The sequence below is a fragment of the Brachyhypopomus gauderio genome, chromosome 4, assembly GCF_052324685.1.
Source record: "Brachyhypopomus gauderio isolate BG-103 chromosome 4, BGAUD_0.2, whole genome shotgun sequence".
NCBI classification, from domain to species: Eukaryota; Metazoa; Chordata; class Actinopteri; order Gymnotiformes; family Hypopomidae; genus Brachyhypopomus; species Brachyhypopomus gauderio.
In genome coordinates, this window is record NC_135214.1 from 20929790 (window position 1) to 20952869 (window position 23080).

Here is a 23080-nt window from a genome sequence, read left to right on the forward strand (position 1 = left end):
GGCTCGTGCCGTCCCAACGCTGCTCGGCGTCAGCACCATCTTAGCTGGAGCGCGCGCGCGCGCTCGCTCGCGCCCCCTGGTGGCGGGCAGGCCGCCGCGTGACGTCACTTCAGCACCGGACAGCTCCTCGGCCGCCTCGCGCCGCGCGAACACGCTCGGCGTACCGACACGGCGATTTACCCGATGGGACGCGTTCCGAACCGGGTCACCTCACGCGGACTCCCGAGGGGAAACGGGAAGAGGCGAGCGGAGGGAACATACGGAGAGACGACGCGGCGGAGGAATTAGAGCAACAAATCTGATCCCACCCCTCACTTGACAACGCGACAACACCGAGCCCGTCAGACACGGTACCGTTTTATCGTCCGTGAGCCAAAGTTACGCGCGAGCACCGCGTCCCGTCCGGGTCCAGTCTGCGGATGTAGCGGTACGACACGCGCTACAAACGTCAGCAGAATCAACGTGATTGCTTAAAAATGCGAGAAAATATACGAGGCGAGTGTGTGTGAGTGTGTGTGTGTGTGTGTGTGTGTGTGTGTGTGTGTGTGTGTGTGTGTGTGTGTGTGTGTGTGTGTGTGATAGAGAGAGAGCGCGTGCGTGCGTGTATCCTCTCATATAGACATTGCGGCACTTTGCGTTGGCTCCGGAGTGCATGGCTGAATGATGTGACACTGGGCCATTGATGCTTGTTGGTGATGGTTTTTTCCAGTGTCATCGTCTTCCTGTTTTACGCAGACGCGCACACGCGACGCGCTGCACCGTCTTTCCCCCATTATTTCATTTTTCGCGGGGACACGCGAGTCCAGCGATGGTGCAATATCGTACAACACCGTTGTTACTTCGCTGCGGGGAATATTTCAGCATGAAAATACATACAGCATCATGTGACATGTGCGTGCGTGAACATGCGAGTGTTTCTTCTCATCCACGCACCTTCCCGAGTCCGCGTTTACTGGATAAGAAAGAACCGTACACGAACTGCACTTGGGTTAGTTATGCAATTTAATCGTATTGTGCGGAAACTGAAATGACGTACGCACGACTGATACGTAGGTCCGCTTGTTTGGACCACCTTACGGAAATAGCGTAGTATTGGGAAGACGGAACGATGCGCCGACTATACAGAGCTGTGTACCGCCTGATGGTGTCATCTCCATGTTATAATTGAACCTATATATGGGTTATAACCACAAAGACCGAAATATATACACATATATGATAAAATATATCTATATTTATAACTGTTAGTTTTTTTAATCATAGTATTGCATGCTATCAAATGCATTACTATTGCTCTGAGTTAATATAAATAATAATAAACACTGCCATCTGTCAATTCAGGTTGTTAATTGTAAAATCATTGCTATTACGAGACTAACCCTAACCCTAACTTAACCCTATCTTAACTCTAACCCTAACCCTAACTTAACCCTATCTTAACCCTAACCCTATCCTAACCCTAACCCTAACCTAACACTAACCCTAACCCTACAGCTACAAAATGTTGGTATCTAACTCAGTGTTTCCCAACTGCTTCTGTGTTTGTCAGATTCTCACACACCTGAGTCATACCTCTGGATAATAGTCAACCCTTTGTGAGATAACTCTGGTGTGCTTAAAGCAGGGGAAATATTAAGCTGTGCAATGCAAGGGGTCTCTGTCTGTGAAGTCGGCAAACATAGATCTGTAACAAATGCCACTGCTGCTAAGGTATAAGACATTTTATTTAGGTTTTCATTGCTCCCATTATCTACTGGTCAGCTGTTTAAAGGTTGCTATTTTAGGACACCTTTTCACAGTATTTCCCACAGTTACCTGTAATGTCTTCCTGTTCCTCATCACTCTCTCTGCTGTCTCCTTTCTCTCCTCAGGTGTTTGAAAAGACAGCATTTCAGTCATTTTGTGTCGACGTTGAGGGCCACTGATCTTGGGGGGTTTTCGATGAGTGTGGCCACCCATGGCTTGCGTCCATGAGCAGTGTGCCCCCTCCCCCACCCTTTCAGGATTCAGCACCCCAATATCCGAGACCCCGTACCGCCGACCAGACTCTGATGTACCTGCTTGTACTCCTGAAGCCGAACTCACCCCCACACAATGCGTTCTCCGCAATGTGCTGTCAATCGAACCTGTTGTGGATGTTAGCACCACCCACACACGAGGCAATAGCCCCACCCCTAGTGATGAGCCTGCCCAGTTCTCCAATAGCGTGCTGAAGCTGCAGGAGGGTGGAGCAGAGGGAGGAGCTGTTCGCAGCCAATCGGAAAGCTTCAGACTGCAGGCGGGAGGAGGAGGTTTTCTAGAGGGACTGTTTGGCTGCTTAAAGCCAGTGTGGACCATGATTGGCAAAGCCTATTCTACAGAAAACAAACAGAGTCAGGAGGGTGAGTAGAGGTGAAAAGAACAGACAACAGTCACTTGACCTTCACTTCACCTTCACTTCACCTTTACTTTCACTCATAATTACTGGAACTCTTCCTCTTTTTCCAGACCAGGTTATGAAGATGGCTATTGGACAATTGAAAAAAATCTCTTTAGCATAGATCTACAATCTAAGACGAAAAAACTGGTTGAGTCATTTTGTGAATGTTAAATCAATATCTGAACTGGTTCCCGTAGAGTCCTGGGAAGTCCCGTTTGAGGAGATATCAGAGCTCCAGTGGGTGGGCAGCGGGGCTCAGGGAGCTGTGTTCCTGGGCAGGTTCCACGGTGAAGAGGTGGCCGTGAAGAAAGTGAGAGACATCAAGGAAACAGAGATCAAGCATCTACGCAAGCTCAAACACCCGAACATCATCACCTTCAAGTGAGCAACCACACACCAAACATCTTCACCTTCTAGTGAGGAACCACACACCCAAACATCTTCACCTTCTAGTGAGGAACCACACACCCAAACATCACCACCTTCTAGTGAGGAACCGCACACCCAAACATCTTCACCTTCTAGTGAGGAACAACACACCCAAACATCTTCACCTTCTAGTGAGGAACAACACACCCAAACATCTTCACCTTCTAGTGAGGAACCACACACCCAAACATCTTCACCTTCTAGTGAGCAACCACACACCCAAACATCTTCACCTTCTAGTGAGGAACAACACACCCAAACATCTTCACCTTCTAGTGAGGAACCACACACCCAAACATCACCACCTTCTAGTGAGGAACCGCACACCCAAACATCTTCACCTTCTAGTGAGGAACAACACACCCAAACATCTTCACCTTCTAGTGAGGAACAACACACCCAAACATCTTCACCTTCTAGTGAGGAACCACACACCCAAACATCACCACCTTCTAGTGAGGAACCACATACAGGCCTTGGCTGAACTAAAATACATTGGCGTGTGATTATTAATGAACGACTGAAAATTTCCTTCTTGGGAGAAAATAGCCTCACTATAAACAACATATATAACAAAACATTTTTAAATGTGGCCTAATAAGATTTTTTTGGCACCAATCATATTATACTTACTCCTGTAATATTGAAGCAAGAAGCAATAAAACAATAGTAATTCATACAAAATAAATGAAGTATTATAGGCTATGGTAACCTATAGGATTTAGACTGTGATAATTTACAAAGAAATATTACAAAATTATCATCCATTCACCAGCCAGTCACGCTTAAATGTCTTTTGTGTGTGTGGCAATATTTGTAATCTACATACTACAAATCAAAGTTTCGTTACATGAACATAGAAACATTGAACCAGTTGTGTTTTGTTTAGCTGAAGGGAATTTTTGATTCATAGGAAAATCCACATAATTGTAATTTTTGTTCCGTTAAAGGGAATTTCAGAAATGTTGTGAGTATTGAATCATTTCACACACATATCAGTGCTCTCCTGCTTTAACTAGCCCATTAGGATTCTCAGATTAGGTCAAAGCAGCAGGTGGAATAATTTGCTAACACAGAATCATGGCAGGACTTTGACTTTGCAAGGCTGAATTATTACACTTCATATATGATTAGAATCACACCAAATTATGTTCATGTAATATCACAAGATTATACCCATACATAAACTGTTTCCAGTAGTATTTGGTAATAAATTCAAAATAGGTCAGCTGGTATGTTTTTGCAACATATAATGGGAGCTTTGAGCTTGGAGTAAATCAGTTCATTTGCACTTTTAGATTAATTTGTATTGTGTTTTTTTTTATCTTTATATTTTCTACTGAAAAAATTGCATGTGTGTATGTGTGCGCGTGTTTGTGTTTGTGTGTGTGTGTGTGTGTGTGTGTGTGTGTGTGTGTTTGTAGGGGGGTGTGCACACAGGCTCCATGCTATTGCATTATTATGGAGTACTGTGCACAAGGACAGCTGTATGAAGTTTTGAGGGCGGGCCGTAAGATCACCCCCTCACTGCTGGTGGACTGGGCCATGGGGATCGCAGGTGGCATGAATTACCTTCACCTGCACAAGATCATCCATCGAGACCTCAAATCTCCCAAGTGAGCTCCGCCCACACACACGCATTCTGTTATAGTAGCATGGGAAATTCCACAAGACTTCAATGCAAAGGCATTTCATGCAGATATATTCATACAGATATATTCATGCAGATATATTCATACAGATATATTCATGCAGATATATTCATACAGATATATACATACAGATATATTCATGCAGATATATTCATGCAGATATATTCATACAGATATATTCATGCAGATATATACATACAGATATATTCATGCAGATATATTCATACAGATATATTCATGCAGATATATACATACAGATATATTCATGTAGATATATTCATGCAGATATGTTCATACAGATATATTCATACAGATATATTCATACAGATATATTCATGTAGATATATTCATGCAGATATATTCATACAGATATATTCATACAGATATATTCATGCAGATATATTCATACAGATATATACATGTAGATATATTCATGCAGATATATTCATACAGATATATTCATGCAGATATATTCATGCAGATATATTCATGCAGATATATTCATACAGATATATTCATGCAGATATATACATACAGATATATTCATGCAGATATATTCATACAGATATATTCATGCAGATATATTCATGCAGATATATACATGTAGATATATTCATGCAGATATATTCATACAGATATATTCATGCAGATATATTCATACAGATATATACATGCAGATATATACATACAGATATATACATGCAGATATATACATACAGATATATTCATGCAGATATATTCATACAGATATATTTATGTAGATATAGCCCATGCAGACATATACATACAGATATATACATGCAGATATAGCCCATGCAGATATATTCATGCAGATTGTTTTGTAGCACCACCATTTATCAATGTCCCTTTATCAATGTCCCTTTCTATTCCAAATTCATTTTTATAAATGTCCTTACATTTTTTTCTGCTAATTGAATGTGGTTACAATCCCAATACCAGAAACAGGAATCCACAGTAACATGTTAGTGTTACACGTAACTGTTACAGACACTGTTACAGTAATGTTACAGACAAACTTCACACACACCAATGCACTGTGGCCCTAACCTCAGTTAAGACATGTGCAATTAGTGTATTTAAATCTGGCTCAGTCATTTTTACAAATGACAAATGACAACAGCCATGAAGTGACATAAGAAACGTTGACTAATTAATTCCCGGCTCACTGTGTGCTACTACGCTACCCAGGAAAACAATAACCCCAGATCTTCACACAGATGCTATGCATCAAGCAACATCATCCTGGTCTTTTAAATCACCGTGCTAACCGCTGTTTTACGGTTTCTCTACCACTAGTATGCTGATCACCCATGATGACCTGGTGAAGATCTCAGATTTTGGCACCTCAAAGGAGTTACGGGATAAGAGCACCAAAATGTCCTTTGCTGGCACCGTGGCTTGGATGGCCCCCGAGGTCATACGGAACGAGCCCGTCTCGGAGAAAGTGGACATCTGGTGCGACATTTTGTGAGAATATCAGTGAATGAGTGAGAGTGAAATAATGATGGTGTAAGCGATGGAAATACGTCCACGGCTGTGTGAGTGAATGAGTGAGAGCGGGTTATATCTCCACCCCTCACGTCTCACCGCCCCTGTGCCCGATCTCCTCGCAGGTCCTTCGGGGTGGTCCTCTGGGAGATGCTCACAGGTGAGATCCCATACAAAGACGTGGACTCCTCAGCCATTATCTGGGGAGTGGGTAACAACAGTCTGCAGTTGCCCCTGCCTGAGAGCTGCCCCGATGGCTTCAAGATTCTTCTCAAGCAATGCTGGTGAGCCTGTGCATCCAAATCAAACAGAAAGACCCAGTGATGGAGAGCTGAGGGAGCTCCGGCTTGTAATGTCCACTTGTTCAGTCTGACTCACACACTGTGTGTGTGTGTGTGTGTGTGGTTCTTACAATAAAATGGACTTATAATAAGCAAGGCACTCTGCTCCCGTAGGTGGAGTTGTGTTTAAAAGGCAGCCAGCTCTGGTCAGGTTTGAGGTTATACTCTAACGGCTACATGAATAACTTTGATACTCTTTATCTAATGAAAACAGCCTGAAAATGAAGGATGTTAACAGAGGGAAATTGTTGTCAGAAATAGACAAGATCAGATTTACAGTAATTTCAGGGGTCATTTGAATTAGTTCTGTAGAAGTAAATAAATGATGCCACATTCATTGTCTATTCCATATAAAGGTAGTAAATATGTTAATTTACAAGATGTATGTGTTAAATGCAGTAAATGACTCAAGAATGTCGGTGTAGATCAAATTTTAAAGAACTAAATGAAAGTTGTGATGATGGTGATTTGTGTGTAGGAACTGCAAGCCCAGAAATAGACCGTCATTCAGACAAATCCTGCTACACCTGGACATCGCCTCTGCTGATGTACTATCAACACCACAGGAGACCTACTTCAAATCACAGGTACACACACTCACACATATACATACACACACACACACACACATGGGTCAGACATGTTACGATAGGGCCCACTGAGCTGAATGCAGCATATCTTCTCATATCTTCACTGTGCCTGGTGTGTGTGTGTCTGCTGTGCGTCTGGTGTGTGTGTGTCTGCTGTGCGTCTGGTGTGTGTGTGTCTGCTGTGTGCCTGGCGTGCGTCTGCTGTGTTTCGCATGGCCATAGGCTGAGTGGCGTGAGGAGGTAAAGCAGCACTTTGAGAAGATCAAGTCTGAGGGAACATGTCTGCACCGTCTGGACGAAGAGCTCATTAACCGCCGGCGTGAAGAACTCAGGTCAGCACAACAACATATCTCACTGAACGGCCTCCATTTAAAAAACAATGGCAAAAACAAAATAACTGTTAACTGCTTTATTTCGTAATGGTTTGTTACATTGGCGTGTTACTTTAGCGTGGTTGGTATGTGGAGTCCTACATCTGAAATACGTCAGTACTGCACACTGTGCTTCCTTGCTTTAATGCTGCGTTCCAACATAGCCCACAAGGTGGTTATTTATTTGGCAGATGAGCTAATTCAGGTTCAACACACACACACACACACACACACACACACACATCCAGACACACTGTTGTTTCAGATTCCCAGCACAAAACTTAAAATTCAGTTGAGTTATCATTCTTACTGTTCTTGTCCATATAGCAAAGACAAGTAAGGACACAGAACCGTTCTGGGTTTTGTTTCCTGGCTCTACACCGACCTAGACTGGACCCGCTAGACTGGACCCGCTAGACTGGCCCCACTCTCACACAGATCACCTTATAGTTATAAAGGAGACAAGTTAGAAAATAGATCCCTTAGTGATCAGTCTGTTACTTCACTGACTACCAAAGCATGTTTCAGATTACTCAGTAACTCAGTGTGACAGGAGCATTTTGGAACATCTAAAAAAAAAATCTAACATGGATTGTATAGAGCACACACAAGAAATGAAATATCAGTAGGATGTGTAAGGACACAGGCAGCTTTATGGCCAGGATTTTAATTTGTGCAGAAATGCATGGAAATGTGGGGTGTGAGCAGCTATAGAATTTTGATCCAGTCAAATGTTGTAAGTCTCTGAGAACTGGTGTTGTGGTGAATCACACAGGCACGCTCTGGACATCCGAGAGCATTATGAGAGGAAACTGGAAAGAGCCAACAACCTGTACATGGAACTGAACGCTGTCATGCTACAGTTAGAGCTAAAAGAGAAAGAACTACTCAGGTAAAACACACAAAACATACACAAATAAACCAAAAAACTAAAAAAAAAAAACAACACAATATTTTTTATACAAAAGATGATTTGTATATGAATTCAGGAGTACCATAGATATACGTCAATAAAACAACCTGTGTAGATCCTCTCAGCAGTTCTGTTCATGGTTTGGGCTGCATTAGGGGTTTCAGCTGAAAAAACTCCAGCTGAGAATGTATCATAAATGCCCTGAATAAAACAATAGGAATCGAGTACATTTGGTAAACTGTACATTTGATACCATCTCTGTGTTTGCAGGAGGGAACAGTGCCTGGATAAGAAATATCCTGGCCTGTTCAAACACCATCCCTCAAACACAGTGGACAAACTCATTAAAAAGAGGAACGTACCCCAAAAACTGCCTTCTCATGGCAAGAGGTGAGTGATTTCTGTTTATGGTGCTGCTCATAAAGGGAATATAACACCTACCTTCATTGTTTTAGGTATTTTGATGATTGTTCTTTAGGATTTGGTGTGGTGAGAACTCTTCTGTTTCTTCTGTGACTTCAACCCAACAACTGGCACACAAATGTTCTTTTTTCTCTCTTTATTACTAGACCTGACCTTCTAAGGTCAGAGGTCATTCTCCCTAAAATGGACCCTGGCGTGCTGCAGGTGACCGTCCCTTCTTGTCCTAATCGGAGTTCCACCTCGCCAAGCCGAGCCCGCAGGGTTAAGACTCGCCATCGCAGGGGGGGGCGAGGCAGCAGCGGAGACCTCTCAGGACCCAAACACTCCACCGGCGGCTCCAACCGCGAGAGGGACACGCCCACGTCCGGCTCGGCCGTCCCCAGCGGGACCCCGCCTCCTGACGCAGGGACAGGGGCAGCGGCCCGGGGAGGCCAGCTGGACGCGCCTCCTCTAAAACTCTCCTCCTCCAGTCCAGACCTGCTCTGCTCCACCCACGGTGCTGAGGGCGGAGCCAGTGGGGGCACTGGCAACCTGAGCACGTGCGAGGGCCTCGGGGGCGGAGCCACGGGTACAGAACCTGGAGCAGGAGTGGATGAGACTCCCCCGCGCAGCGATACAGCCAGTGAGGACGCAGCCTCGCTCCCTTTCTCCAGCAGTCCTGATTCGCCCTGCTGTGGGAGGGGCGTGGCAGTGGGGCGGGGCCACACTCTGGGGGAGGAGCGAGAGGAAGGAGGTGGGGCAGTGCGGTTACCAAGGGGAGCCAGTGGCAGTCATCTGACTCCATCAGCTATCTTATACAGAGCAGCTATTACACGCAAACAGGTACTCTCATCCCTTCCCTGGGTCACACATACTGTATATCCATCAATTACTGAGTTAGTGAGTTACTCCTGAAATATAACGCCATGTACATTTGTACGTGTGTTATGTCTCACAGCGTCGTGGTGTGTCTTCAGAGGAAGAGGAGGGAGAGGTAGACAGTGAAGTGGAGTTACCACGGAGACGGTGAGGCTTCGTTTATAGTGATTTTATATAGTCAAAGTAAATCATATAGTGTTGTTTTGTAAATATAAAGGTGCATTAAAAGTGCTCCACCCCTTCCCTTTAATCTAAACCCCCCATCCACCCTGTCTCTAAACCCTCCATCCACCCTGTCTCTAAACCCCCTCCATCCACCCTGTCTCTAAACCCCCCATCCACCCTGTCTCTAAACCCCTCCATCCACCCTGTCTCTAATCCCTCCATCCACCCTGTCTCTAAACCCCTCCATCCACACTGTCTCTAAACCCCTCCATCCACCCTGTCTCTAATCCCTCCATCCACCCTGTCTCTAATCCCTCCATCCACCCTGTCTCTAAACCCCTCCATCCACCCTGTCTCTAAACCCTCCATCCACCCTGTCTCTAAACCCCTCCATCCACCCTGTCTCTAAACCCCCTCCATCCACCCTGTCTCTAAACCCCCCCATCCACACTGTCTCTAATCCCTCCATCCACCCTGTCTCTAATCCCTCCATCCACCCTGTCTCTAAACCCTCCATCCACCCTGTCTCTAATCCCTCCATCCACCCTGTCTCTAAACCCCCTCCATCCACCCTGTCTCTAAACCCTCCATCCACCCTGTCTCTAAACCCCCTCCATCCACCCTGTCTCTAAACCCCCCCATCCACACTGTCTCTAATCCCTCCATCCACCCTGTCTCTAAACCCTCCATCCACCCTGTCTCTAATCCCTCCATCCACCCTGTCTCTAAACCCCCTCCATCCGCCCTGTCTCTAAACCCTCCATCCGCCCTGTCTCTAAACCCTCCATCCACCCTGTCTCTAAACCCCCTCCATCCGCCCTGTCTCTAAACCCTCCATCCACCCTGTCTCTAAACCCTCCATCCACCCTGTCTCTAAACCCCCCCCATCCACCCTGTCTCTAATCCCTCCATCCACCCTGTCTCTAAACACTCCATCCACCCTGTCTCTAAACCCCCTCCATCCACACTGTCTCTAAACCCCTCCATCCACACTGTCTCTAAACCCCTCCATCCACCCTGTCTCTAAACCCCTCCATCCACCCTGTCTCTAATCCCTCCATCCACCCTGTCTCTAATCCTTCCATCCACCCTGTCTCTAAACCCCTCCATCCACCCTGTCTCTAAACCCCTCCATCCACCCTGTCTCTAAACCCCCTCCATCCACCCTGTCTCTAAACCCCTCCATCCACCCTGTCTCTAATCCCTCCATCCACCCTGTCTCTAAACCCCTCCATCCACCCTGTCTCTAATCCCTCCATCCACCCTGTCTCTAAACCCCTCCATCCACCCTGTCTCTAATCCCTCCATCCACCCTGTCTCTAAACCCCTCCATCCACCCTGTCTCTAAACCCCTCCACCCACCCTGTCTCTAAACCCCCTCCATCCACCATGTCTCTAAACCCCTCCATCCACCCTGTCTCTAAACCCTCCATCCACCCTGTCTCTAAACCCCTCCATCCACCCTGTCTCTAATCCCTCCATCCACCCTGTCTCTAAACCCCTCCATCCACCCTGTCTCTAAACCCCTCCACCCACCCTGTCTCTAAACCCCCTCCATCCACCATGTCTCTAAACCCCTCCATCCACCCTGTCTCTAAACCCTCCATCCACCCTGTCTCTAACCCCCCCCATCTACCCTGTCTCTAAACCCCCCCATCCACCCTGTCTCTAATCCCTCCATCCACCCTGTCTCTAAACCCCTCCATCCACCCTGTCTCTAAACCCCTCCATCCACCCTGTCTCTAAACCCCCTCCATCCACCCTGTCTCTAAACCCCTCCATCCACCCTGTCTCTAATCCCTCCATCCACCCTGTCTCTAAACCCCTCCATCCACCCTGTCTCTAAACCCTCCATCCACCCTGGCTCTAAACCCCTCCATCCACCCTGTCTCTAAACCCCCCATCCACCCTGTCTCTAAACCCCCTCCATCCACCCTGTCTCTAAACCCTCCATCCACCCTGTCTCTAAACCCCTCCATCCACCCTGTCTCTAAACCCTCCATCCACCCTGTCTCTAAACCCCTCCATCCACCCTGTCTCTAATCCCTCCATCCACCCTGTCTCTAAACCCTCCATCCACCCTGTCTCTAAACCCCTCCATCCACCCTGTCTCTAAACCCCTCCATCCACCCTGTCTCTAAACCCCCTCCATCCACCCTGTTTCTAAACCCCCTCCATCCACCCTGTCTCTAAACCCCCCCATCCACACTGTCTCTAATCCCTCCATCCACCCTGTCTCTAAACCCCTCCATCCACCCTGTCTCTAATCCCTCCATCCACCCTGTCTCTAAACCCTCCATCTACCCTGTCTCTAAACCCCTCCATCCACCCTGTCTCTAAACCCTCCATCTACCCTGTCTCTAAACCCCTCCATCCACCCTGTCTCTAAACCCCCCCATCCACCCTGTCTCTAAACCCTCCATCCACCCTGTCTCTAAACCCCTCCATCCACCCTGTCTCTAAACCCTCCATCCACCCTGTCTCTAAACCCCTCCATCCACCCTGTCTCTAATCCCTCCATCCACCCTGTCTCTAAACCCCTCCATCCACCCTGTCTCTAAACCCCCTCCATCCACCCTGTCTCTAAACCCCCTCCATCCACCCTGTCTCTAAACCCCCCCATCCACACTGTCTCTAATCCCTCCATCCACCCTGTCTCTAAACCCCTCCATCCACCCTGTCTCTAATCCCTCCATCCACCCTGTCTCTAAACCCTCCATCTACCCTGTCTCTAAACCCCTCCATCCACCCTGTCTCTAAACCCTCCATCTACCCTGTCTCTAAACCCCTCCATCCACCCTGTCTCTAAACCCCCCCATCCACCCTGTCTCTAAACCCCCCCATCCACCCTGTCTCTAAACCCCTCCATCCACCCTGTCTCTAAACCCTCCATCTACCCTGTCTCTAAACCCCTCCATCCACCCTGTCTCTAAACCCCCCCATCCACCCTGTCTCTAATCCCTCCATCCACCCTGTCTCTAAACCCCCCATCCACACTGTCTCTAATCCCTCCATCCACCCTGTCTCTAAACCCCTCCATCCACCCTGTCTCTAATCCCTCCATCCACCCTGTCTCTAAACCCCCCCATCCACCCTGTCTCTAAACACCTCCATCCACCCTGTCTCTAAACCCCCTCCATCCACCCTGTCTCTAAACCCCCTCCATCCACCCTGTCTCTAAACCCCCTCCATCCACACTGTCTCTAATCCCTCCATCCACCCTGTCTCTAAACCCCTCCATCCACCCTGTCTCTAATCCCTCCATCCACCCTGTCTCTAAACCCTCCATCTACCCTGTCTCTAAACCCCTCCATCCACCCTGTCTCTAAACCCTCCATCCACCCTGTCTCTAAACCCTCCATCCACCCTGTCTCTAAACCCTCCATCTACCCTGTCTCTAAACCCCTCCATCCACCCTGTCTCTAAACCCTCCATCTACCCTGTCTCTAAACCCTCCCATCCACCCTGTCTCTAATCCCTCCATCCACCCTGTCTCTAAACCCTCCATCCACCCTGTCTCTAAACCCCCTCCATCCACACTGTCTCTAAACCCCTCCATCCACCCTGTCTCTAAACCCTCCATCCACCCTGTCTCTAAACCCTCCATCCACCCGGTCTCTAAACCCCCCCATCCACCCTGTCTCTAAACCCCCTCCATCCACCCTGTCTCTAAACCCTCCATCCACCCTGTCTCTAAACCCTCCATCTACCCTGTCTCTAAACCCCTCCATCCACCCTGTCTCTAAACCCTCCATCTACCCTGTCTCTAAACCCCTCCATCCACCCTGTCTCTAAACCCCCCCATCCACCCTGTCTCTAATCCCTCCATCCACCCTGTCTCTAAACCCCCCATCCACACTGTCTCTAATCCCTCCATCCACCCTGTCTCTAAACCCCTCCATCCACCCTGTCTCTAATCCCTCCATCCACCCTGTCTCTAAACCCCCCCATCCACCCTGTCTCTAAACACCTCCATCCACCCTGTCTCTAAACCCCCTCCATCCACCCTGTCTCTAAACCCCCTCCATCCACCCTGTCTCTAAACCCCCTCCATCCACACTGTCTCTAATCCCTCCATCCACCCTGTCTCTAAACCCCTCCATCCACCCTGTCTCTAATCCCTCCATCCACCCTGTCTCTAAACCCTCCATCTACCCTGTCTCTAAACCCCTCCATCCACCCTGTCTCTAAACCCTCCATCTACCCTGTCTCTAAACCCCTCCATCCACCCTGTCTCTAAACCCCCCCATCCACCCTGTCTCTAAACCCTCCATCCACCCTGTCTCTAAACCCCCCATCCACACTGTCTCTAATCCCTCCATCCACCCTGTCTCTAAACCCCTCCATCCACCCTGTCTCTAATCCCTCCATCCACCCTGTCTCTAAACCCCCCCATCCACCCTGTCTCTAAACACCTCCATCCACCCTGTCTCTAAACCCTCCATCCACCCTGTCTCTAAACCCCCCCATCCACCCTGTCTCTAAACCCTCCATCCACCCTGTCTCTAAACCCTCCATCCACCCTGTCTCTAAACCCTCCATCCACCCTGTTTCTAAACCCTCCATCCACCCTGTCTCTAAACCCTCCATCCACCCTGTCTCTAAACCCTCCATCCACCCTGTCTCTAAACCCTCCATCTACCCTGTCTCTAAACCCTCCCATCCACCCTGTCTCTAATCCCTCCATCCACCCTGTCTCTAAACCCTCCATCCACCCTGTCTCTAAACCCCCTCCATCCACACTGTCTCTAAACCCCTCCATCCACCCTGTCTCTAAACCCTCCATCCACCCTGTCTCTAAACCCTCCATCCACCCGGTCTCTAAACCCCCCCATCCACCCTGTCTCTAAACCCCCTCCATCCACCCTGTCTCTAAACCCTCCATCCACCCTGTCTCTAAACCCTCCATCCACCCTGTCTCTAAACCCCCCCATCCACCCTGTCTCTAAACCCTCCATCCACCCGGTCTCTAAACCCCCCCATCCACCCTGTCTCTAAACCCCCCCCATCCACCCTGTCTCTAAACCCCCTCCATCCACCCGGTCTCTAAACCCTCCATCCACCCTGTCTCTAAACCCCCTCCATCCACCCTGTCTCTAAACCCTCCATCCACCCTGTCTCTAAACCCTCCATCCACCCTGTCTCTAAACCCTCCATCTACCCTGTCTCTAAACCCCCTCCATCCACCCTGTCTCTAAACCCTCCATCTACCCTGTCTCTAAACCCCCTCCATCCACCCTGTCTCTAAACCCCTCCATCCACCCTGTCTCTAAACCCCTCCATCCACCCTGTCTCTAAACCCCCCCATCCACCCTGTCTCTAATCCCTCCATCCACCCTGTCTCTAAACCCCCCATCCACACTGTCTCTAATCCCTCCATCCACCCTGTCTCTAAACCCCTCCATCCACCCTGTCTCTAATCCCTCCATCCACCCTGTCTCTAAACCCCCCCATCCACCCTGTCTCTAAACACCTCCATCCACCCTGTCTCTAAACCCCCTCCATCCACCCTGTCTCTAAACCCCCTCCATCCACCCTGTCTCTAAACCCCCTCCATCCACACTGTCTCTAATCCCTCCATCCACCCTGTCTCTAAACCCCTCCATCCACCCTGTCTCTAATCCCTCCATCCACCCTGTCTCTAAACCCTCCATCTACCCTGTCTCTAAACCCCTCCATCCACCCTGTCTCTAAACCCTCCATCTACCCTGTCTCTAAACCCCTCCATCCACCCTGTCTCTAAACCCCCCCATCCACCCTGTCTCTAAACCCTCCATCCACCCTGTCTCTAAACCCCCCATCCACACTGTCTCTAATCCCTCCATCCACCCTGTCTCTAAACCCCTCCATCCACCCTGTCTCTAATCCCTCCATCCACCCTGTCTCTAAACCCCCCCATCCACCCTGTCTCTAAACACCTCCATCCACCCTGTCTCTAAACCCTCCATCCACCCTGTCTCTAAACCCCCCCATCCACCCTGTCTCTAAACCCTCCATCCACCCTGTCTCTAAACCCTCCATCCACCCTGTCTCTAAACCCTCCATCCACCCTGTTTCTAAACCCTCCATCCACCCTGTCTCTAAACCCTCCATCCACCCTGTCTCTAAACCCTCCATCCACCCTGTCTCTAAACCCTCCATCTACCCTGTCTCTAAACCCTCCCATCCACCCTGTCTCTAATCCCTCCATCCACCCTGTCTCTAAACCCTCCATCCACCCTGTCTCTAAACCCCCTCCATCCACACTGTCTCTAAACCCCTCCATCCACCCTGTCTCTAAACCCTCCATCCACCCTGTCTCTAAACCCTCCATCCACCCGGTCTCTAAACCCCCCCATCCACCCTGTCTCTAAACCCCCTCCATCCACCCTGTCTCTAAACCCTCCATCCACCCTGTCTCTAAACCCTCCATCCACCCTGTCTCTAAACCCCCCCATCCACCCTGTCTCTAAACCCTCCATCCACCCGGTCTCTAAACCCCCCCATCCACCCTGTCTCTAAACCCCCCCCATCCACCCTGTCTCTAAACCCCCTCCATCCACCCGGTCTCTAAACCCTCCATCCACCCTGTCTCTAAACCCCCTCCATCCACCCTGTCTCTAAACCCTCCATCCACCCTGTCTCTAAACCCTCCATCCACCCTGTCTCTAAACCCTCCATCTACCCTGTCTCTAAACCCCCTCCATCCACCCTGTCTCTAAACCCTCCATCTACCCTGTCTCTAAACCCCCTCCATCCACCCTGTCTCTAAACCCCTCCATCCACCCTGTCTCTAAACCCCTCCATCCACCCTGTCTCTAAACCCCCCCATCCACCCTGTCTCTAAACCCCTCCATCCACCCTGTCTCTAAACCCCCCCATCCACCCTGTCTCTAAACCCCTCCATCCACCCTGTCTCTAAACCCTCTAGACAGGGTGGATGGAGGGGGTTTGGTTAGTCAGACCTTGTGCAAATATTTGTTTGTTTGACAATCACAGTACTAAAAACAAATGTCTAAAATCTAAAGCTGTTTTTCAAATGCAGTGCCTCTGTTTTGAATAGACGAATACTAGTGGTGCAATATGATGGAAAAATGCCAAAGATCAGATAAAAGAATGAAAGATAGGCAGCCTTCATCTGCACTTAACATTACATATTCTCTTTGGTCTGAGTCCAAAGGAGCAAAACAGAGAAATAAGGGAGCTATTTGTGAGAAAGGCCTGTTCTGAGGATGAAGGATTTGGCTTTGCTGATAGCAGTGTTCTTTTTTGTGAGATCAAATGTGACCCGTGTAAGGGTAGTGCAGGTAGTGCCAGGGAAGGGAAAAGATGCTTGTAATGGCTTATCAAAAGAAGATCGAGGACAAAGTTAAGAGCCTTGAGTTTGTCAGAAACAAGTAGGTCATGTGGCTTCTAAGAGTTTCAGTGATGTGTAGAGTCAAAGCTAAAAGGGCTCAAATACATTGTTTTGTGGGCCTACAAGTTTAGAGTGAAAACTAACATTTGCGAGATAATAGGGACAATTGCAAGCATTTTCAGGTAAGTATGCTAATGTCAACACCTATTTTACTACATCACTTACTGACATGACCGCCTTAATCTACAGACGGCCCACCAGTATAACCAAGTGCCAGTCGGTGTCCACCTTCAGCTCAGAGAACCTGTCAGTCTCAGATGGGGAAGAGGGTCACACCACTGACCACTCTCATAGTGGCACGCCTGACGTGGTCAGCACCAACACCGACGAGCGGCTGGATGATCGCAGCGACGACCTCATCTCACAGGGGTCTGAGATCCCTGCTGACATGACGGACCCCGCCATGTCTGAGAAAGAAGCGGCTGCTCTCGAACAGGAAAGAGCGAACTTTGACCTGGAACAAAACATACTGGAGGTACAACACTAGGTGAAGTCACGTACACAGACAGAAAGGTGTGAGCCATGAGCAAGTTCCCTCAGTGTTCAAGCAGAATTCTCATTGTAATTCTAAGCGTTATCCAATTTCTCATAATTTATATTATTTAAGTCCTAGAAAGACCTTTGAGTAATTATCTCATAAGTTCCATTGTACACTTATCAGGTCTACCAAAATATGCTATTTCAGTGTAGGTCAATCCACATACACAGAAGAACTCCTACAAAGATTTCCATAGGTCTACAAAGAATATATAGTTTTAGTTTAGTTCATAACAGGAAACAGTTGTACAGTTAACCTTTGTACAAGGTCAGTACAACTGACTGATCTACTAAAGTGGTACAATGTCATTTAAATGGACCTACATATCCGGGTTCTTGTGGTAGAATATGACTTTACAGAAAAGTCTCATTTTGTTCTAATTCTTGAGTTTAGATTTTATACTGAAATTATTTTACTAATGATTTTTGTTTGTTTGTTTGTTTTGTATTGTACTTTGGTGTGTGTCAACAAATCAGGCAATACTATTAATGACAACAATATGACAGCAAACATGTAAAATAAAAAGAAAATAAAATAGCCAACATTGACACTAAATCATGACTTCCCCCTAAAAATCAAGGTTCAGACTCATTAATGAATCATTAACTTGTATCTATCACCCAGTTCTTATATTCAGAGAATGTTGTAGCAGTTAGTAAGTCAAGCTGAGTGCTTGGTGAAAACATAACCATTGCATCTATAATTAGTTACACCGCTTCTCTCTTTTTCTTCTTAACCTTTACATCATTTGTTGTTGAAAAAATTATTACCATTAATGGTAAATTGTCACTAAACACGGAAAATGAAAAGAATACCCATTTGTGTAAGTGACTGTGATGCAGATTGAAGCCCTGTCTCTCTGTCTCCCTGTCTCTCTGTTTCTCTGTCTCCCTGTCTCTCTGTCTCTTTGTCTCTCTGTCTCTCTCAGACTCGAGCATTGTGTGAGGATTCAGATTGTGACAGCGCTGAGCTCGACCAATCAGGAAGCGGAGAACCAAGTCGTCCCCCGAGTGCAGGAGGCTGGGGTCAGGGTCCTCAGAACTAACAAACACACACACACACACACACACACACACACACACACACACACACACACACACACACACCCACGCACACACACACACACACACACACACACACACACACACACACACACACACACACCACGCACACACACACACACACACACACACACCCACACCCACGCACACACACACACACACACACACACACACACACACACACACACACACACACACACACACACACCCACACCCACGCACACACACACACACACACACACACACGCACACACACACCCACGCACACACACACACACAAACACAAACAACCACACAGCCCTGTGCATTTGTACATATTGTATATACATTCATTCAAACACATGCAGGATGCCAGCACACCTCCTTAATTGTAGTGTCACTGAAACACTTGATACACCATATGCGCGCGCACACACACACACACACACACACACACAGACACACACACACACACACACACACACACATAGACACACACGTAGACACACAAACTACCCATAAAGTACCCTACCTTTGGGCCTGTAACACAAAATGGTGATGTAGTATCAGTGTATCAAAAGCAACTATTAGCCACTTTAAGAACAACACACATTCAGTACTTCAGTACCTAGTTAAGATGTCATTAAGATCCCAAAGACCAGGGCCCCATGCTTTGTACATGGCTCTCATATTAACAAGGCATCAATGGGTTAATTGGTTTCTCCAAGCAAGCTGAAGGTTGCATGTGTTCCAGACCTCCAGCACTGACTAACTCAAAGATTCTCAGGACCTGCATTCATAACGCTCAGAAGAACTGGACTAACAGTAACAGTACACGTCTTTTAACAAAAATGCAACACTTTTTTATGAAAGGTGCTGAACAATCCAATCGTGTGGTGGCTTCACAACAAGTCTCAGTATCAGCTTCCATCCACAGTACCGAGGACGCATACCATAACCGTAACTGTCCCACCTAACCTGAAAGGATAAAATTCAACTTTGGTTTGACCATGAAATTGTAATGGTGGTCTAAACGATATAATTTGTCTCAAAGGCACATGGTAGGAATGAGAGAAATACACTATGAAGAGCAGGACAGTGTAAAACAAGAGAATCATACAGAAATACGAAGTTTAAATTCAGCAAATAGGAATGGCTGAAAGAAATAAATGTTAGTGCAAAATGAAAGCCAGGAGCTCTCTTAGCCGTGGGCGTGATCATGGAGGATCATGGATTAACCAAACACACTTTTGTCCATTGCAATACCCTAACAGATAGCTGCAAATGTTTCATAAATTAATCTTTAGTTTTATTTTGCCGGGATGACACGGTTATTATCATTTGATGTTTTTATACTAATTTACATCGGCTGATGTAGAATCAGAGCTTTCTAATTTCCAGAGCATTAGTTCCAAATACATTTGCAAATTCTCTGTTATAATTTACAGTGTAATATGCTGATTGTGTGTGTCAGCACTAATAATTTCGATTCACATTGGTCTTCTTATGCGTTTTAACTTAAGCAGTGATCATCTGTTTTCCTTTGTGTACGTGCAGAGTAGTAGACCATTATTACATCCTACAACTCAGTGTGTTACTTTGCAATTAGTGATATAATTACACTGCAGCAGTCATGGTTTCGTTCAAAACAAACATTTAATGTTATTGAGAATTTCATGAAAACACATATTACATGTGAGGACAACAGAACATAGAGCAGACCCACGTTGTGCAGCCCAGACAGTGAAGGCCATTGACTGGAAGGCCATGAATCAGCCCCTTTCTTGTTGGACAAACATCTGATTGGTCGCTGGGCACAGACTGCGGTGAATACTAGTTGGCTGTCCAATAATGAGCCTCTAGTTTGTTGGCTATGAAGGCCACAGGCTTGTGATCACCACTAGCTTAGTGATTCAGCTGCCACGAGTTTCACAATGATGCCAGGATCCAGTTCAGTTTAATTTTGAAATGGAAGAGAGTTAATGCACCATGCACCATGCATGAAGACCAAGGCAATCATTCTTGCATTGTCACATCTCTTTGGTTCGATGCATTGTAAAATATGATATAATTACCTGTGATAAATTGCTGCTGAGATGCTTCTTATTGTATGCAGTCAGATGGGGGTGAGGAAGCCCGTAGAAAACCTCGTTCAGATAGTTAATACTGGTACACCCCTCAGAAACAAATAGAAAAAGCACGCTGCAAAAGCACTGATCAGTCAGAGAGACTAACAGCCTCAACCGTAGCTTTTTGCATCATGAGAATAGTAAGAGAATCATGAGAAATTATTGTACTTTAAAGATATCTATTGAGAAAAAACATCCACTGAGAAGAAAATAAGATGTCGTAGGTTCAACCCACTAAATTAAAAAAAATTTCAGATGTCATAAGTATGTCCAGTCACTAAGCACATGAATAACTTACAGAATAGGAAAACTATAAATCAGGCGTTTTTGCTGAAGATCCACTTTATGAAGTGCAAGATGATGTGAAAGCTGCTGAATTTTAGATGTAGCATCATGTTTGTAGGACGAGGAACTAGGAGCCAGTTATAATGCTCAAACCTGAGAATTTCTATATATTCAAAATGATTTCTGAATAAAATAAATATTTCTGATGAAGTTAGCACTTAAAGGTATAGGGGTCAGGATCTTCATGCTGTTAAAAGCATTAAGAGGTCATAGCAGAAAGTTATTTGTAATTATTTCATATTCATGTGTCACCGTGGCTCAAAGCAGTTTTCTACTTTGATCTCATTCGAAATGCTTTCCTGCCTCTGAGGCCTTAAAGACTGTGTGGAACGGAGAATTCTGACTGAGTGAGACAGAATGCTAAAACTGGAGTTTCAAACAATTTCAGCCTTAACTTGCCTTGGTGAAATCAGGCAAACATGATTTAAAACCTCTCGTTATACGGAGGACAACATCGCTTCAAAAGCTTGGCTTATATGAACCGTCTATGAAGAATGGGGCCCAGGGAAATGCCACGGACAAAATCAGACAGATTTAGACTCTTCCACAGAGTATTTTCTTTCATTTATTTTTATTGTCATCTGTAGAACAGAAATTTAAAAAAATTAATGAATTTGGGTTTGATTTATCAATAGATTATTAATACTCTGCCCACCCTTACAAATCCAGAATACTGAAAATTGCAGAATGGAATGCAAGCATGACGAGATCTACGTCTTTCAACAAAATAAACTGACATTTTACCTTGGTCATTTTAGAACTTTAAGGACATAATGTAGAAGCTACAATGAATTACTATTCTAATATTCTTCATCTTCCTCCTGCCTCCTGACTATCTTTAGATTTCTTTGTTTCTTTAATAGGGACATGCAATATGTACATTACAAATATTCTGAAAACAACACTTTTATTTTCTGTACTTTCTGTAAAAAACAGAACAAAACAACAGAACAAAAAACACTAATTTTTTGATGTATGAGAATTTTAACTTGAAACTTTTGAGTTTGAGAGGTGTAAAGAACAAAATGCATGAAGGATGTTTGTATACGTTATCATTTTGGATTCATTGTTTTTATAAATCTAAAAAAGAAAACAAATGTTTGCACTTTTTTTTCACCTTGAACGTGTGTGATATTTTTGTGTTGCTTGTAGGCACTTTATAATAGGATGTTTATGTCCACTAATTTATCACCTTCTCATGACGCTGAGCTTGTGTTCAGTGAAAGACGGCTTGGATCAGGAGTGGGATCTATGTTGGACATCCAGACCCAGACTGAGTTTTTTAGAGTGTCCTTCAACTGTCTGGAATTGAAACAGCATAAGGGGTCTGATGTGGCGTGTGATTTCCTTCCTAAATGAATTGTGTGAATAATATCCACACAGAGAAGTCACTAATCCATCGCTGGGGCCTGCCTTCCTGCAGAGTTCAGTGAGATTAGCAGATTATGACTGGGAATGTTTCGGGATGGGACAGAACTGAATGCAGTGGGAGGGGGTCGATCAGAGCAGCGGTGTCTCCCCTGTCCATAAAAAATATATGGCTGTAACATCTCGATTTGATCATACTTGTTATCCTGAATCAAGTCAAAACATGGCGGGATTGCATTTCTTCCACCTCACAGCAGCTACTGTGAAGCAGTATTTGACCACTTGACCACTTGATTTGGCCCTGGATAACAACTCTGTGTTAGTCTAATAATCAAATTGTCTAGTATAGATAATAACTAGTCACTTGATAGTCTGTTTACTTAAGAGGGTGCAAAACCTCAATATAAAGAGGACAGTCAATCTGTTTGTCATCTCTCACACTTGTCTTCTCACAGTAATTGTGATAAAAAGACACATGTTGACCGATGTATGTGTATAGCAGAGTTATTTAAGTGGCATTATGGATGTAAACACAGATATATTATTAAATCAATATGGTGCAGTTTTCTGGGCACAGGTTATACATAGTCTTAA

General features: G+C 46.1%; 1 protein-coding gene across 2 annotated transcripts; it reads left to right on the forward strand.

Annotated features, from left to right (window-relative positions):
• The first annotated feature begins 87 nt into the window (after positions 1-87).
• map3k12 (mitogen-activated protein kinase kinase kinase 12) lies at positions 88-18777 on the forward strand. 2 transcript variants are annotated; one of them, XM_077002991.1, is made up of 14 exons: positions 88-988; positions 1872-2381; positions 2617-2800; positions 4273-4464; positions 5818-5976; positions 6135-6293; positions 6829-6937; positions 7163-7272; positions 8087-8203; positions 8495-8614; positions 8794-9469; positions 9585-9652; positions 17256-17541; positions 18533-18777. In XM_077002991.1, exons 2-14 carry the CDS (start codon positions 1958-1960, stop codon positions 18647-18649), a joined length of 2721 nt encoding a protein of 906 aa, XP_076859106.1. In that variant the 5' UTR covers positions 88-988; positions 1872-1957; the 3' UTR covers positions 18650-18777. The 2 variants fall into 2 exon arrangements, with proteins under 2 accessions (XP_076859106.1, XP_076859105.1); XM_077002990.1 differs by having other exon boundaries at positions 88-350.
• The last annotated feature ends 4303 nt before the right edge of the window (positions 18778-23080 follow it).

Excerpts from the sequence above, each read along its gene's own strand:
- map3k12 (XM_077002991.1), top strand. The coding sequence starts at position 1,958 with ATGGCTTGCGTCCATGAGCAGTGTGCCCCCTCCCCCACCCTTTCAGGA. Across the intron at positions 2,382-2,616 it reads AAACAAACAGAGTCAGGAGG|AGTCCTGGGAAGTCCCGTTT; the intron begins GTGAGTAGAGGT and ends TGGTTCCCGTAG. Across the intron at positions 5,977-6,134 it reads TCGGAGAAAGTGGACATCTG|GTCCTTCGGGGTGGTCCTCT; the intron begins GTGCGACATTTT and ends ATCTCCTCGCAG.